We start from the raw sequence: 17,681 nt of genomic DNA, 5'->3' as shown, positions 1-17,681 counted from the left end.
ATCAACCTCTTTCACAAGCCTGAATTTAACAGCTAGTGGTAGCCTGATATCACACACTGGTTTTGGACTCCACCATGTTAGTTTTTTGGAGCCAGAAGTGACCGAAACTGGACGAGATGTTTGGGTAGGGCTGCAAAGCGTAGACACACATCTGCTAATGACAGATGTGCTAATGGGTGCTAAGTAACAGGCCGATAAAATACTGCAGTTTCACTCAGATGTCTTGGACGGTCTGTACTGCACTGAACTGGATCATTTCATTAACAGTGCTCCAGAAAGCAGCGCATGGTGGAGAAGTCCAGCTCAGGGACACACACTCACACTGAGGCCATTTAGGGTCACCTGCTGGTCACCTGAGGATGCTTCAACATGTGCATTGGATTAACCCGGGATCAAACCATCAAAAAGTCCTCAACAAAGACAGCGAGTGGCCACGGTGGACAAGATGCTTCTTGGAGCCAAAGGAGAGATTTGGGTAAGCAGTGAGAAGTGCTAGGAGATTAAAGAAAAGTACTAATTCCACTACGACACCCCTAAGCCACAGAAATCGATATACAGTATGGTGTAAAGAGTAATTTCAGACATCTAACCTTCCTCACGGTCACACATGTATGATTTATTCTGTCACTAAGAATTCTGCCTATTTTCTCACCACAGTCACCATCTATCAACAGCCTGTATGATAAAGTACCACATGTACTTCTAATATGCAGCAGTTCTTTGTATCCACTTGTGTATGATTCCCTGGATGTTCTCTGCTGCACCACCAGATTAAACCACATTGGCCTTGATTGTGACATGATTTCAGTGAGATGAGACCGGCTTTTACTTCCTGTTGCTTCGATGAAGAGCTGTTCAGTCACCAGACAAAGAAAGTGGAGATCCCACCTTATAATTACGCCTCAGTAACTCATAATTATGGTTTGCTATCTCACAATTCAAAGATCTGATGGTTTCGAGATCCTGCTGTAGAGCTAGTCACGAGTTCAAACCCTCCTCCTCATTCATTCCTTTATTTTCACTCTATTCCAGAGTGACGAACTAAGCTGAAGTTATCCAAGCTATGGAATAACACAAAGGTATGCAGTAAACAACAAAAACTGGAAGGAAAACAAACCTGTGTTCATATTTAAGATTCTTCAGATCCTTCACAGTCTGCCCCCCTTTGCTTTGCTTTGATAGCAGCTTTGCACTCCTGGAGCTCCTCCAGCAGGCTGGAAGGAGTTCCCACGTCTGCGTGCCAAACCATCTCAGCTGGGTTTAGGTCAGGTGGTTTTTAAAGGATTGTAGTGGTTTCTTTGTAGCGGTTCCACCATGAAGGTTTGATCTAAGGTCTGCGGTCTCTTTATGCTCCTCAGCTCTTTCTTCTCTTTCCCCTCATGCCCCAACCAGTCGAGGCAGATAGATGGCTGCCCCTCCCTGACAGAGTTTGTTTTTTTAAATGGGAGTTTTTCCTCCCCGTCGTCTCAGAAATGCTCCTCACAGGATCGTCTGATCATTGGGGTTCTCTTTGTATTGTAGGCTCTTCACTTTGGAGTACTGAGGTGAGTGTTAGCTGGTAATTTTATTCAAGGTTTTTCCCAGAATTGAGGAACTATTTTCACCCCCATCAAAGAGGTTTTAGCCAGTGCCAAAGGAAAACTATCAGTGACTATCATTATGTTCATATTAGTGAAGCGTAGTGGGTATTTTAGTTCATTAAACACCCAGGAATAAGGGGCAACACAGGCTCGTTAATTTAGCCGAGAGTCACTTCTGGACTGCAAGAAACTTTTTCATAGTTTCTATAAATCTTGGAAGAATTAACCGTTTTTTGTATTGCAGGAACTATATGGACTATCAGATCTCTTAGAACACTGTTTCTGGGTCAGCTTTATAAGCTCCTACAGGGTCGGTGCTCTCCATCACAAGAGGAACCTCTCACTGATACAAGTATCTGTCTCTGTCTACATGTAAAATGATTCACTTGAGGTACATCGTTTTGTAGCTGACATGGTCACTGATGGACGTTCAAGACTTTTGTTGTGTAGGTAACCCTCAAATGTATTTAGGAGCCCATACTCCTTATCAATCATAACATTATGACCACTGACAGGTGAAGTGGATAACACAGAATATCTCTTCATCAGGGCACCTGTTAGTGGGTGGGATATATTAGGGAGCAGGTGAACATTTTGTCCTCAAAGTTGATGTCTTAGAATAAGGAAAAATGGGGACCTGGGTCACAGCATCTCCAAAACTGCAGCTGTTGTGTGGTGTTCTGGTGTGCAGGGGTCAGTATCTACCAAAAGCGGTCCAAGGAAGTTGGTATCACATTTTCTTTTACATCATGTGGATGACCAGGTGTGTGTGCGTTGCTTGCCTGGGGAACATCTGGCACCAGGACGCACTATGGGAAGAAGGCAAGCCGGCAGAGGCGGTGTGATGCTTTGGGTAATGATTTGCTGGGAAACCTTGAGGCCTACCATCCATGTGGATGTTACTTTGACATGTACCGCCTACCTAAGCATTGTTACAGACCATGTACACCCTTTCATCCCTGATGGCTGTGGCCTCTTTCAGCAGGATAATGCTCCCTGCCACAAAGCAAAAATGGTTCAGGAATGATTTGAGGTGCACAACAAATGCAAGCATCTGTGGGATGTGCTGGACAAACAAGTCCGATCCGTGGAGGCTCCGCCTCACAGCTTAATGGACTTAAAGGATCTGTTGGTAACATCTTGGAGCAGATACCACAGTTTCAGGGGTCTAGTGGAGTCCATGGCTCGATGGGTCAGGGCTGTTTGGCAGCAAAAGGGGAGCCAACACAATATTAGGAAGGTGGTCATAATGCTATATCTCAATCAGAGTAATTCTTCATTGCCACTGATGGTCACTTCAAGCTCTCACCTCAAACCTGAGAAAGGTTTTACTAAGAACCTGCACACCTTGGGTGATTAATGGAAGAAGCCACTGTATAACACTCTGAATAAGAGATGAACGAATGATGAACCAGGACATCAGCCGCTGGTTTCTGAAGTCCTGTTATGAAGCTGCTTCCACTAATTCTGCTGTGAATCATGCAGCTGCAGCTGATGGGAGCTCTTCATGGTTCAGCGGTTTGTTTACAGACAAAAAAACATCGAACTGGTCAGTGTCCTCTTACGAACACTCAGCTGGTGTCTGGTTTTGCAAGCAAACAGAAAAATAAGGAAAGAAACAAGTGAACACTGCAGTTCCTCTAATGTCCACTAGAGACTAGCTCCAAAAGTGAGTCAGTTATTATAGTCTCCCATGTTAAATTATCCAACTTTACAACAGAAATAAACATGTTTACAGCCTGCTACGGAAAAGGGAACAAGAAACTGGCCTCCATGTTTTCCTGTCCACTAAATAAAGTCCCTGAACTGGACAACTCAACTGTTTGTGGTGTTTGTGTCTTTTGGAGCTTTTTTAGTCAAATTATTTGATGAGAAATGTGGCTTCCTGTGTGGGACAGATCATCTGAGAAGTTCATGTTCCTGAGTGCGTGGAATTAGCACTACCTAACAGTCTGTGTCTCTGCCATGCGGCCATATGCTTATGGGTGTAGCTTGCTAATCAATCTTTTGCTCATAACTCAGCACTCCACCCTCTTGTCTAAGTATGGTTACTTTTGGCTTTAAAAAAAAACACAAAAATAACTATAAAGCTAAAGGCAAGGCTTCAAAATACAAGGTCCACAGACATGGTAGTTGTGTCCATCTTTTATATACAGTTAATGGGAAAAACTCAACAGGCCAGTAAATGCAGTTCTCACACTTCGACCCATCACACACACACACTGCAGATTATTATAGAAGCTCATTTCTACCACAAAAAACATCCATCCATCCATCCATCTATCTATCTATCTATCTATCTATCTATCTATCTATCTATCTATCTATCTATCTATCTATCTATCTATCTATCTATCTATCTATCTATCTATCTATCTATCTATCTATCTATCTATCTATCTATCTATCTATCTATCTATCTATCTATCTATCTATCTATCTATCCATCCATCCATCTATCTATCCATCTATCTATCTATCCATCTATCCATCTATCTATCTATCCATCTATCCATCTATCCATCTATCTATCTATCTATCTAGCTATCACATTCCTTTGAACTGCTGCATGATGGAGAGGAGCTGCTCGCTGCGTTTCTGGATGCTGCTCTGCTCCTCTTTCAGCCTCTCCTGTTCCTGCAACACTTCCTCCTGAGGAGAAACACATCACACACATCAAATTTAACACTCCCACACATTTCAAATAATGACTAACCGATGGACAGGAGAGCACCTGCAGAAGTTTACTGTGGATTTTTGTCTGTTAAACTGTTAAAAAGACCTTAAACTGTAAATAGCATCAGCGTTCCAGCAGGAGGAACATGCAGCACAGCGTGGACGTGAACCAGGAAGTTAGAAAACATGTTTTATTTGTTTGATGAACGAGTGCTTGTTTCCTGTTTACGTGTGAAATGCAAAAACATGGTTGTGAGGCTGTGTGTGTGTGTGTGTGTGTGTGTGTGTGTGTGTGTGTGTGTGTGTGTGTGTGTGTGTGTGTGTGTGTGTGTGTGTGTGTGTGTGTGTTTGTTTGCTGACTCTGAGCCTGCAGAGCTCCCTCCTCTCTCGGTCGTTCTCTTCAGCTCTCGCTCGAAGCCAAGCCTCATTCTGAGAGCGATGTCTGTCCAGCATCTCCTGCAGCAACTGACACACACACACACACACACACACAGAGCAGCTGAAATGTTTTGATTATAATAAAATTTGATAATAAATTAGATTAAAATAGATTAAAAATATTTTACTAAAAGATTAGTGTGTGTATATAATTATAAATATCACTGGTTAACACAGCATTAGGCTTAAATAACTAGATTACATTGGATTGCGTTACACTTACTGACTTCCTCTCATGCACTGAATTAGATTAAAGAGCTGATAGTTAAATGGGTCTATGGTAGATCAGATTAATGAGTTAGAGCGGTTGATAGATCAGATTAGGATTAAATGGACTGAACTGAGAGGTGACTGTTTTAATCTCCGTGATCCGGCTCCTGGTTTGTATTCAAATTGATTTTCAGAGCTTACTGTTTAATTTTAAAAGGTGTTTTAAAATTAGATCAGACTGTACCAATGTTTTGGGACTCATGGAGACACTTCACTGCAGCAGCCATGTGCGACCCGCTCAGGGGGGCTTCAGGGAACTATATCAGGAATCACTTCTGGTCCCGTGTCCAAACAGGCCCTGTTTAAGGCCTTTCACGGCCTCGTTCCCTCCTCTCTGAACTATTCGCCGCATTCGAGCCTGATGCCAAACTGCACACACAGCGACCTCACCACGGTTCAGTTCAGCTTCATGACGTCACTCCAGTCACAGGGTATGAGGAGCTTCAGGCTTGAAGAAACAAAAAGGAGCTTCAGGCTTGAAGCCTGCACCAGTAAATCTGCATTTACTGGTGCAGAATCTGAGGACGGCGGGTCAGCAGAGTCAGTGACCGCTGTTAAATCTCACACTTTCCTCATTTTACTGGATTTTATTGGTCTTCTATTGTTTCCTATATTTCTCTGTTTAAATGCTTCCTGCTTAAAGTTTTAGATTGTATTGGAGGTATTTTCTTATTTGATTTTTGATTTTGTCTTGTGTAACCCATGTGTTGAAATATTCTCTATAAATAATAATTATTGTAAAGTTTATTGTTGATTATTGGTTTACACGTACCCCTTTATCTGGAGTTTGTCCCTACAGAATAACTGTAGGGACTATCTAACGTTTAAGCATGCAACCCAGCCCTAACCCTGCCCTAACCCTGCCCCCTGGGGGGGTGGGGTGGGTGTCACTGTCGGTTTGGTGGATGTTAGGAGCTTAAGGCCTTGTTGAACCTGTTGCTGTTGTTGTCTCTGAGCTTCATGAGCTTCTTTCTCTCTCTGCAGAGCAGCTGCAGCTTCAGTCAGCTCTGACGTCTCTCTGAAAAACATGAGCACAGGTGATCTGAGTGAAACAGGTCATGTGTTAGCCTGATGATCTTCACTGGCTCGTTCCTTCCATCCATCCTGCGATTTGTAGTTTAATGTGTCAATGAACATGAACGTGTACCGATCCAGTTTCTGGAACTCCTGGTCCAGCAGCGTGAAGGCTGTTTGGATCATTGTCATGGCCTGATCTCGAGCTGCACTGAAGTCTCTGTGCACCGGCGCCTGCAGCAGGAAACGCAACATTATCTGTGTGTGTAGATTAACCAGAGTTTCACCGCAGCCCTCCAACTCTCTGATCTGCATGACTTTTGACTACCATTTGAAATGAATGAATGTGGATGGTTGTGTGTTACGTTCACACCTGTGGAGTTACTGTCGTGTTCTTGGGCCGGACGGACGGAGCCGGCTCGCTCAGCTCGTAGCGGACGTTGGGAATTTTTGTGGGAGTGAAGCTTTAACGGACAAAACCAGAATGAAACCGGCGTGTTAAAACCGAGAGACGAGACTCAAACAGAGCATGACAAGAGGCTGAACCCCCCCCCCCACACACACACACACACACACACACACACACACGAATCTGAAAACAGAAACACAGCCGGTGTGCACAGACAGCAGCTGCTGACCTGTGGCTGATGCCCTGGAGACCAAACTCTGACAGGATCTCCTTCATCACTGCGGAGACAAAGTTTTCTGTTTTTCACTCTTCTGACAAATAAAGTTCATCTGTGACTTCATGTAAGTGCGGTGCTGTGAACAGCTTTATAATGAGAGCTATAAAACTCAGATGGACAGGCGGTTATGCACGATCTTTGTTGTGTATGAATGTTAGATAGAAAGCACTTATAAAAGACGCTGGTATGAATGAAGGTGTGTTGTTTAAAGTGCTTCAAATGTTAGTAGAGTACAAAAGCACTGTAAGTCCATGTGTGGTAAATTAAATGAATAAAATAAAGTTAATAAAAAACACGTCTGTAGCTCTGAGTGATCTCAGGAGCACCATGGCATACAGCCAGGACAGCGCTGTAAGGCTCTGGATACACTCGAGCAGCCTGTGTTGAGATGGGTAAGGATGGGAGTTCACTGAAAGGTAAAGATTCTTGAGGACTGAAAAGAAAAATCTAAAGTTATGATACCAGCAGCACTCATCCCCATTTTAGACATTTTACTTCAAACTTGCAGTAAAATTTCAGGAACTACAAAGAAAAAGTACCTTTACAAAGTTTTTTACGTTTCCTATGAAATGTAAAAACTTTTTGTCTAATTTTGATGACCATTTGACCTCTCCTCTAGCGCCACCCTCTGGACAAACATGACACTGTGGCTCCTCTGCTCTTTAGGAAACATCAGGAAAACGTACCTGGCTGCCTCTCTGATGGGTTAATGAGCTTCATCACCTTCAGGTCATTGAACTTCTGCTCTTCGTTCCTGCCTCCAAACACATACAGCTGCCAGCCAAGCAGACACAAAAAGAAAGTTTTATTTAGTATCACAATAATAATAAACTCTATAATAATAACCATTATTATTCTTGCTGACGTGGCTGTGAAGGATGAAGGCGGCGTGTCCGTGTCGACGGGCCGGAGGAATCCCCACGTACAGCGGGACCTTCCACTTCATCTTCGCTGCAGAAACACAGAATATAACTCCTCCTCCTCTTTATTCACACTGAGGCCCAGTTTTTAGGTTTCAGTGAGTCTGCAGCATCTCACTCACCGATGCTGAGTTTATAGATTTCACTGGATGACGTCGCTGTGCCGTCCTCGTTGGTGCTTCTGCCCCCAAACAGGTAGATGTCCTACATGAAATAACAACAAACTGTATTCACAAGTCAGTGTGGTTATTTTTATTACCACTAAATGTACAAACAGAATACACTGCATTTATACCCTTTAGATATTTATTTGTTTCTCTCTTAAAGTTTTTTTGCTTGTGTTTGTTTTTTACTTGTGATTTAAAAAAAAAAAATTAATACTATTTTATTTTCATACAGCTTTAAGGAGCTTTATATCTCTACATCTGTTTTCCGTGTTATTATAAAGTGACGGCTCTGAGAAGAGAGACACATTAAATACAACGCCCTCTAGTGGTTAGAGTAATTATGACAGGAAAAATAAGGAGAGCAGGTGATCTGATGGAGACTCATTTACATCTCACTATCAGCCTTTTCCTTTGCCTTCAACACTCCAATACTAAGAAAATATTATTGTTATTTTTAAGGTGCAGGAAGAGGAAGGCTCGGTTTGGACTGCTGCTCAGATAAACTGCAGAAAATAAATAGTTGGATGGATAAAAATATTAATGTTAATTTTACTACAGCTACTTCTATAAAGCACAGCATACATATAAACAAAATACAATATATAATAAAATATTAATTATGAAATATAATGAAATAAATCATCCCTGCATTCATTTTCTTGGCTTATCCTTGTCAGGGTCACGGGGGTGCTGGAGCCTATCCCAGCCATCCTAATAATATATATAAAGTGTGTGTGTGTGTGTGTGTGTGTGTGTGTGTGTGTGTGTGTGTGTGTGTGTGTGTGTGTGTGTGTGTGTACCTTATCATGGTGTGCAGTCAGTGTTTGTCCGCTGCAGGCTGCAGGTGATTCTCCTTTCACCTCCAGTTTCTGCCACTGCAGGTTCTCTTAAAACCAGAGGCAACACAAAGGTCAGAGGTCAGAGGTTAATTATCATTCTCTGGAAATCAAAGGTCATAAGAGTCCTGTGTTAGGATTACTTCCTGTTGATTAAAACATGAATGCTTTCTGAATGAAATGTTCTCTTTCTGTTAAAGTTCAGGTTTTATGGATTTACTGTTGCTTGCAACTTTGCGGTATAACTTTACAACAGCAACTTTTACACATTACATTTTGTTTCTCTCACTTTTTTGCAACTAGATGAACTAAGTTTGCAGGAGCAGTGTGCAGGAAATGAAGCTATATAAATAAAATCTGGCAGTTTTAAAAAAAACTGATCAGAAGCCGCATCAATATTTAAAGGATTTCTTTGATCATCTCCACCAAGTCTGCTGAATACGGGGCCTGTAGGTGAGCCGGGCTCTTACCTGTGCTGAGAACAAACAGGTCTTTACAGAAGTCTCCTCCTGCTCCAAAACCTCCAAACATGAACACCTGATCTCCAACCAGAGTGCAGCTCTGACCCCATCTACACACAAACAACAACACATCTGTTACATTCTGGGGAAAATTAGTTACACAGGATTTCACATAGTAAAACAACAAAGACTGCATTGCTTTTCTTAAATCTGCTGTCACAGGTCCCCTGAGTTTTAAGGTTTTTGGACTTTAAATTATCATTCAGCAGTGTGTTTGATTCATAGGTTTATTGTTACATTTGTTTTTCAGTATCTCAGTTCGGGTTCTTGAGTGTGGATCCTTGATTTCTTGTGTTTCTGTGTGTCAGGGTCTGATTGTGGTGTTGGCTTGTCTCAGTCTCCAGTTAGTGACTTCCTGTTTTATTTTGGTGAGTTCCTATCTCTTGTGCTTTGCTCTTAGTTGTGCAGTGCTGTGAAAAAGAATGGAGTTCCCACGTAATGGAAAAAGCTTTCCAAACCTACTTGTATTTATGTGTGTTATCTTTGTCTAATGTTAAAATGTGTTTGATGATCTGAAACATGAAAATGTGACAAATATGCAAAAAAAATCTGGAAATACTCTTTCACAGCACGGTACTTCCCCCGTCCTGTTACCCTTGATAAGTTTCACCTGTTTCTCATCTCCCAGCTGTTTCCTCTGCCCGTAAGCCCCCGGCATGTTTCTGTGAGTGTGGGTCGTTCAGCTGAGCCCTGCACAGTTTCCTGCCTGTCTGCTCACCCACATGTTCCTCTGTGCTGCTTGGATTTTGCTACTTTGTATCTTGAACTCTCTGATATCTGTTCTGGACTTTAATCAGCCAAATAAACGTCTCCCTTTTTGTTTCTGCTTCTGTGTGGCTGAACTATTCAGTGTTTGCTGACAGCGTGTCAAAGCAGATCAACTCTCACAGGGCGGGAGGCAGAGATCCACTCGTTCTGACCGGCGTCCAGGTGAGAGACACTGAAACAGCAGAGAGGACATTCAAATCTGAAACTGATGATTCATTTTTAATAAAAAAATAAAGAAAAATGAGAGTTTCATAAATGTACATGTGTATTTTTACCTGCACCAAAGAGCCAGAGTTTTTGTTTGTGTGTCATTCTGTGTGTAAACACGACAGCTCAAAAAGTTTTAAATGAATTCTGATAAAACTTTGTAGGGGTCAGAGGTCGTGTTAATAATCCATTAAAATTTGGCTCATATCCACCGAAGCCTTCAAGGTCAGCTTCATCATTTATTGGTCAAAAATTGACAAAAATCCTGATAACTTAGAAACTATGATCCTTACAAATGTCGTGTGGTTTGTCAACATGTAGAAAGTCCTGTATAAAGAATAAAAACGTTTCACATTTGACCTCTGACCTCTCCTTAAAGGTATACAGATTGATCTGAAGGTGACATAATGCTTTATAGAGCAGTTTGCATCTATCTTTCTTACCACCATTGTTAGTATCAACAACTTAGAGGCATGCAGGGAATGATATGTGGTAAATGGTAAATAAGTTATTTTGGACCTCTGACCTCTGACCTCAAGGTCACATGAGGTCAAATTTTCATAAAATGTCTGCTTAAAATTCTGCTGCCATTGTTTGTATTGGCAGCATTTAGGAGATGATACGGGTATCTGGGGATTCTAAATATCACGCTATAGTTTGCATCCAAATATCAAGTCACATTTGACCTCTGACCTCACTTTTAGGTTTCACATCTGCCTTTCTTTTAAGTTGACCCCAAAATGTGTTTAAAGAAAGTATTTTTGATAAAGAATAAAGAAAACGAGCTGTAGAGTTAGTTAGAAATATCCTGCAGTATAATAATAATAATAATAATTTGTGTCCAGTTAATTACAGATCAGCACCTGTTATCGTCACCTGCTCCTTCAGAGTGAACATCTGTCATGCTGCCCCTCCTACAAACTTCTTAAAGTTGAAAAATCATTTGTCACCTGTGTTGAACACGATGAGGTCGTCGGTTGGATTCCCTGCCACCGTGCCTCCGTACACGTAGATGTTGTCGCCCACAGCAGCAGAGCAGTGTCTGAGGGCTCTGAGGGCCACGCCCCCGACCGCTAAGCACTCCCAGGTCAGAGTCACTGTCAGGACATGGAGGCGTTATTGAGTGTGGGCTTCACTGTGGGCGACCCAGCCTACTTGTTTCAATTCTTGGACTCTGCCAGAGTAGCTTTGCATGATCCATAACTCAAAATAATCCTTATCTGTTTGATACTGCATAACTTTAGTTTATCTCCCTTGGAGCCAACTTTCTTCTGATAGGCTCTCCTTACCCAAAGAGGTTTGAGAAGCAGGTGGGTGGAGCTTCTGTGCCTGAGATGCCCATATTAGGCATATCCACTCTCTGTTACATCATAGAGAGCCAAGAGTAGAAAAAGTGTCTGAGTGTTTGGGCTCAGTCATTACTTGTACATACATGAACCTCAGTATTTGAAACTTTGGTCACGTTTCCTATAAACAGGAAACAGAAAACGCAGAGTCGACCGAAGTGAACACGAATCAGACTAAAGGAGCTCGTTGTTTCCTCCACCTGCTGCAGGTCCTCACCGATATCAAAGCTGCAGACTCCCGGGAGACACTCGGTGGCGTCAGGGCTGGATGCTCCTCCAAACAGATACAGCCTCCCTTTCACAACACTGAGAAGGAACCAGAACTCAGCATTCAGTAAAAAAAATGCAAGAGTATAATACAGCTGATCGAGGAGAGCAAAAACCCTAATGTGATTATTTTGATTAGTATTTGTAATCTTGAATATTTAATATAATTATTAACTTAACACAGTGCATCTTATATTTTGTTCATTAGTATGCTGATGGTATCATGCTGCCATTTAACTTTAAAAAACATTATATATCTAGTACCAGTATTCATTCAAATGAATGAGTGTGTCCAAACTACAGTAACTACAAATAAGACCAAAATTAAGGATGCAGAGACAAATATGCTAAATGTGCAAATGTAACATTATAAACATGTCGATGCCTTTTCTAATATTTATTGATTTCAAAATGTTTTAAAGTAGCAGTAATTAAAATTAGTGGGTGCTGTAACTTTACCACAGAGTGTGTCCTTCTCTGGCTGAGGGGACGTCTCCGCTCTGAGGAATCTCCTCCCAGGTCACATCATCAGGAGTCACTGCAAACAACAAACATCAAAATAACTGAGTTAACAACTTCATTTGAGCCAGTTAGTAATAACTCATCAAACACGCTGTGGGGGTGCTTTCAGTCACTGCGGATCTGCTGACCTGAGGTCAGTTATCTCTGTGCATACATTCAAAAACAGCCTTTTTGTTATCACAGGCCTGCACTCAGTAACTGTGTGTGTGTGTGTGTGTGTGTGTGTGTGTGTGTGTGTGTGTGTGGTGTGTGTGTGTGTGTGTGTGTGTGTGTGTGTGTGTGAGAACTTTTATTTGTTTTACTTCTTTGTAAAGTTTTATTTTGCAGTTTTTATTGTAAATCTGTAAAGTTTTTTCTTCTGTGTTGAGCACACTGAGTGTAAGTTTGATGAGGTGTGTTATATAAATAAAACTGCCTTTGCCAATAATGATTTGGGAAACCTATGAGGCTTTTATTTTGGCATCTGTGTTTTACATAGAATCAATAAAACTGGCATTGACACTGTGCATGGAAATACTGATAACTTCATTTATTATTTTAAACCATTGTCTTTCTTACAATATAAAGAGCCTGGAGGCAACTGTTTGTTGTGATTTGGTGCTATGTAAATAAACTGAATTTAATTCATTTATTTATTTAGCTTTTCAGTTTGTTTTTTTTTGTCATTATGGCACAATTTAAACAAATTTTGACTTTCATGATTTCTCATTGAACTGCACAGTGTGTGAACTTAAAACTGAGTTCAACACATTTCTTAAAAGAAAGCAGTTAACATATATTTTAAACTCTCGATTATGAACATCCATGAACTTAATGCCACCAGCAGAACTCCAAAACTCCACAAGGGGCTTTAAATATTTTCTGCATATGAGACAAAGTCCAGTCAGGACCACAGCTGCGTGTTGTACCTGTCAGCATGTAGAAGTCACTGAAGTAAAGAAGTCTGCTCTCCTGAATCAGTGAGAAAAGTCTGATCAGTGCAAACAGAGACGACCCGGGCTCCACGCTTCACTCAGGAAAACAAACGCTGAGCTCACCTCCTCATCGATGCTGCAGGCGCCTCCAAAAAGAAAGGCGACGTCTCCTGCCACGGCTAAAGCGTGGCCGTGGCTGTGGATTTAAAGAAACACACACACACACACTAACATCACAGAGAAACTTTATTTTGAGAGCAGTTTTCAAAGTTTAAAGGAGCTTCACGAGCAACTTCAAAACACTAAAAATATTATTTCACTACTGACTGCTGACTACTACTCACAGTCGGGCCCACTGACCCGACTGTGATGTGCATAAAACAACTTTAACTAACACACTGTCATGATGTCTCTCACATAATCATAGCTAAGCATGTATTTTCTAATCCTTCAACAGTGATTGTTAGCTGTTCCTCTGGGGTCTCACAGACAGAAAATGACCTTCGTGGTGATTCAGGTCAGAGGACTCACCGTGGACTTGGAGCTTCTCCCCTCCTCACTTTCTCCAGCCAGTGACCGCTGGCCAACGCCATCTTCACACCTGCTGTCCCTCCGTCTCTGTCCCATACACAGTTTCACCATCATAGGAGTAACAGTCGATCATTAATAATATTTAAAAAGTTAATATTTTTCAGGAAAATTTACTGAATCTATGACAATGAGTGATAGAAGAAAAAGGCACAGAAGCTGTTTTTAATCACACCATTGTTTTGGCTCATAAGCCCTGAAGAGTGACACAAAGTAACACTTTGTGTCACTTTTTGAATAAACATCGCCCAGTTTTCTTTATATTTTCATTTTTAATACACTTAATCTGTCCTCACTCATCAAACTGTGCAGTTATTGTCAAATTTAACCCACAATAGTGACCAAACCTTAAATTCTCATGCAGTTTCCCCTGTAGGTGGAGCCACAGCAGCAAAGTAATATCACAATTACAAACACCGACAGCAGCAGGATAAACTTACCTGTTGAGTGTTGTGTCTGCCAGGAAATCGACTTCTTTCCAGTTATTTTGCTGTTTTATTGATGCTGCCTGAGCCCACAGACGACCCACAGACGAGTCATGTCAGCTCCACGGCTGCTCTCCGAGTCTCAGCTTACAGGTAAGCTACACCATGCCTCTGCAGGTAGACTGTTACCCAGCAACGCCTCCAACACAGAGCCAATCCAGGCCGGTCAGCATTTAACAGGATGAGGAGGATAACAGGAAAAGGAGAACTTGGTCATGAAACACTCATTAATATACTCATACAAATACAATAATATACTCATTATTGTATTTAAGAAGGCTTAATTTACTCATTAATATTTTTGGTAGTTCTTTATCCAATTATCCAAATTATAATACCAGTAAAAGAATAACCATTTTTTTCTGTAATTCATAATTTTATCTTAAAAAAAACCCCTTTAAGTGACTTTTTATGAGTGGCTTACTATGTTTTCTAAATAATGTTACCTGAAGTGCATTACCTTAAAATTAAGTTGATGTGAGTTATCTTCTTTAAGATCTGCACAGTTAAAATAAACAAGTTGGTGCAACTTGCTCCTCTTATGTTGACGCTTTCTACTTTTCTGAAGCAACAGTTTGCTAACATCAGTTAAAAATGAGACACCAGCAGCAGTGTGTGATCCTAGTCTCTGATTTGCTTTGAGGAGGTTCAGAGTTGATCCAGTCCCTTAAAAGCTGCAGTGACTCCTAACCAAGCACAGCATTAAATGATAAATGTGTATTTATGTGAGCGTCATCAGCTGCGGTGCAAAGCTGGCTGTGACCCAGAGATTGGAGCGCTCGGGCTGCTAAAAATACATGAGAAAAAAGCGCAGACATGCAGTTAAAGTGAGGAGCGACAGGGGGGCGGCTCACAGAAAAGCAAAGACGGCAGGAGGTGAACGTGAAGGATGAAGAACTGAGAAATCCATATAAATAACCCACACGTTTATAGCTTTTATCTGTCACTGATGATAAAGATGCAGTCCTGAATTATTAGGGTTTGCTTGGTGTATATGTTCAAATGTCTGTGCAGGTTCTCAGTCATCCACCTGAACGTCATCCAACCTGAAAAAAGGAGACTGGACTTCTTGAAGTTTCTTGTAGATGTTTCAGCTCTCATCCGAAAGGCTTGTGGTGACCCACATCTTCTTTCACACCTTGGCGTGTACAGCTGTGGTTTGGTGCGTTGATGTGGCTCATGTCATTTGAATTATGTGTACTTTACTAAATTTGATCCAAAGTCTGCTTGTGCCATTTAAAGCACACTGTCAGAATGATCACTCAGGCTGAATTTGGTGAAGGTTAAGAAGGTTTCACAACTTCGATCATTTCAGTGTTTCAGGCATTCTGTGGCTCCTGAGCACAAACCCAACAAAGCATCAAGAGTGAACAATATGACAACATGAATGCTGCTTGTTGTCTTTATTGTGCATTCAAACAGAACAGCTGTGGACGCCATGGAGCAGGACGAGCACTGCCAGAGCCCAGCAAAATGACCTCCAACGGGCTGGTTATGAGCATGCCACGAGGGTGGCCTGAGGTTCAGACGTCCTTTAGTGGAGCTCTCTGCTCACAGACCAGCACCCTGCAGATTAACTGGGATTCACCAGAGAACTCCAGAACTGGCAGGTCCACTGCTGGTGACCTGTTTTCCTCACAGACAGCAGGTTCGTGCTGAGGACGTGGGACAGACGTGATCGAGTCTGGAGTCGCCGTGGCATCTGTCACTTTGATTTGGACCAGAGCAGGTGAAATGGACTCACACTGGTCTTCTGCTTCCTAACTGGACAGATTGATATCCATGAAGTTTAACTGACTTTATGTAAATAGTTTAATGAGTTATTTTTTTTTGGATTTCAAAGGTATTCTGTATTTGGTCCTCATAGATGTGGCTTCAATTTAAAAGATCTGAAGAGAAGACTGAAGGTTTCACTCAACACAGCATGTCCTTAAAATCCTCCACAGACTAAGACTCAGGATCCTTGAAAACAGATCAAATGCTTTATACATGTGTTTTTGTCCTGACAGATACTGAGTCACCTGCATTTATCTCTGATAAGGAGTCTATAAATATGAGTTCTTTCAGATGTAACCATGGAAATATCATTTGCTTTTAGCTGGTGGATGCTCTGAGATACCCATCTTCCCCTCAGTGCGCCAGCTGCTGCAGGCAAACAGACCCAGTGAGAAAATCTTTGACTTCATCTCTGCTGACACTGTTTCACATCTGATTTCTTTATTCGAGCACGATCACAGCTCAGCTCTGCCTCTGAGGCTCCTCACGTCCATGTGCATCATTCTTATAATCTTTCTGTCGTCAGTGGGTAAATTAAGGTACTAAAAAATGTAATCATGGCTATCCTTTATGTGTGGAGACAGAATAAAGCTTCCAAAATAAGAAGGTGATCGCTTTAAACGGTCTCCATGTGCGATGCTCTCCTGATTGATGATGTCAGTCGGCTGGTCACGTTTCCCACCGTCACCACTCTTTTTTTTGTCATGTTTTATTCATGCAGACAGTAACACACACATGCATAACAACCACAGCCACCGACACGTGATTTTCCCGTCTATTCACCGCCGTCTGCCACCGTCAAACCAACCGGGGTCCGAGCCTGGTTTTCAAAATAATAAACACATGTTTGGCCAGTGTCTCCGTGCTGGTCTTGAGACTGATGCAGGATCTACTGATTTAAATGAATTATGTGTTTAAATGTGTTATTAATAAAAGATGGTGAATAAAAACACTTTTCCTGATTTTTTTCATACTTCCCCCCCCCTTCTAAGCACTTTTATTGTGAAAGGATGATTTCTCTTCCTTACGTATGCCCTTTTGTCCAACTTGACATAACAAAAAAACCGCACCGATCCGCGGGGGTCCTGGCCAAAGAGATGCTCTCACGGTCCCCTGTTCACGCTCTTTCGTCATGGTTTGTAAAACAAGCGCACCCACGGGTTCTGTTCTGGTCCCGTTATCCTGGACCAAACCGGACCGACCCATCATCAGTCAAGTTCAGTTTATCAGTCAGGAAGCAAAGTTAGACTTTCAAAATAAAAGGAATCAGCGCTCCTTTTGTATGTTGGTCAAATGTGGAAATAATTATTTTTGTTTGGGCTTTTGATTTACCTTAAAAAGCATTAATCTTAGCATAAACAATATAACTAATGTTGTTTTTTGTCAATGGGGCTTAAAATGTAATAGTTAGTGGATGAGCTGTAAATCCAGAAGTGTCTCTGGTTCAAAAACAACATGAAACATGGATCTCGCTGCTGTGATGCCCCCGACTGGTTTGTGAAGTCCTGTTATGAAGCTTGATGCGCATTTTTGCCATCATAATACTGGTGTTTTGAAACTGGACCATGACGACCGATGGGTGGCTCCAACTGTTGTGGTTTAGTAGTCTGTAAGGTTACTGTCCAGAATGCTTCTTGCTCTTGGAGATGTTTTCCTCACTTTGTCATTTAGGTATTACTTCTAAAGCAAGGGTGTCAAAC

General features: G+C 41.7%; 1 protein-coding gene across 1 annotated transcript; it reads right to left on the bottom strand.

Annotated features, from left to right (window-relative positions):
- Positions 1 to 4,127: 4,127 nt before the first annotated feature.
- On the bottom strand, positions 4,128 to 13,725 carry LOC115788915 (rab9 effector protein with kelch motifs). The gene is made up of 18 exons (XM_030742018.1): positions 13,664 to 13,725; positions 13,245 to 13,328; positions 13,127 to 13,161; positions 12,156 to 12,234; positions 11,647 to 11,735; positions 11,034 to 11,180; positions 9,997 to 10,048; positions 9,058 to 9,158; positions 8,552 to 8,637; positions 7,707 to 7,788; positions 7,530 to 7,615; positions 7,351 to 7,438; positions 6,617 to 6,665; positions 6,352 to 6,442; positions 6,112 to 6,212; positions 5,898 to 5,982; positions 4,617 to 4,721; positions 4,128 to 4,232 (listed from the first exon to the last, which is right to left on the bottom strand). The coding sequence occupies exons 1-18, from the start codon at positions 13,723 to 13,725 to the stop codon at positions 4,128 to 4,130; spliced, it is 1,527 nt and encodes a 508-aa protein (XP_030597878.1).
- Between the last annotated feature and the right edge of the window lie 3,956 nt (positions 13,726 to 17,681).

This window comes from Archocentrus centrarchus, chromosome 12 (genome assembly GCF_007364275.1).
Source record: "Archocentrus centrarchus isolate MPI-CPG fArcCen1 chromosome 12, fArcCen1, whole genome shotgun sequence".
NCBI lineage: Eukaryota > Metazoa > Chordata > Actinopteri > Cichliformes > Cichlidae > Archocentrus > Archocentrus centrarchus.
The sequence above is the reverse complement of the archived record's forward strand: the minus strand, read 5'-3'. Positions and strand labels throughout refer to the sequence as shown.

Excerpts from the sequence above, each read along its gene's own strand:
- LOC115788915 (XM_030742018.1), bottom strand. The coding sequence starts at position 13,725 with ATGGCGTTGGCCAGCGGTCACTGGCTGGAGAAAGTGAGGAGGGGAGAA. Across the intron at positions 13,162-13,244 it reads GATGAGGAGGTGAGCTCAGC|ACTTCTTTACTTCAGTGACT; the intron begins GTTTGTTTTCCT and ends TCAGGAGAGCAG. Across the intron at positions 9,159-9,996 it reads GGATCTCTGCCTCCCGCCCT|ATGGGGTCAGAGCTGCACTC; the intron begins GTGAGAGTTGAT and ends GTTTGTGTGTAG.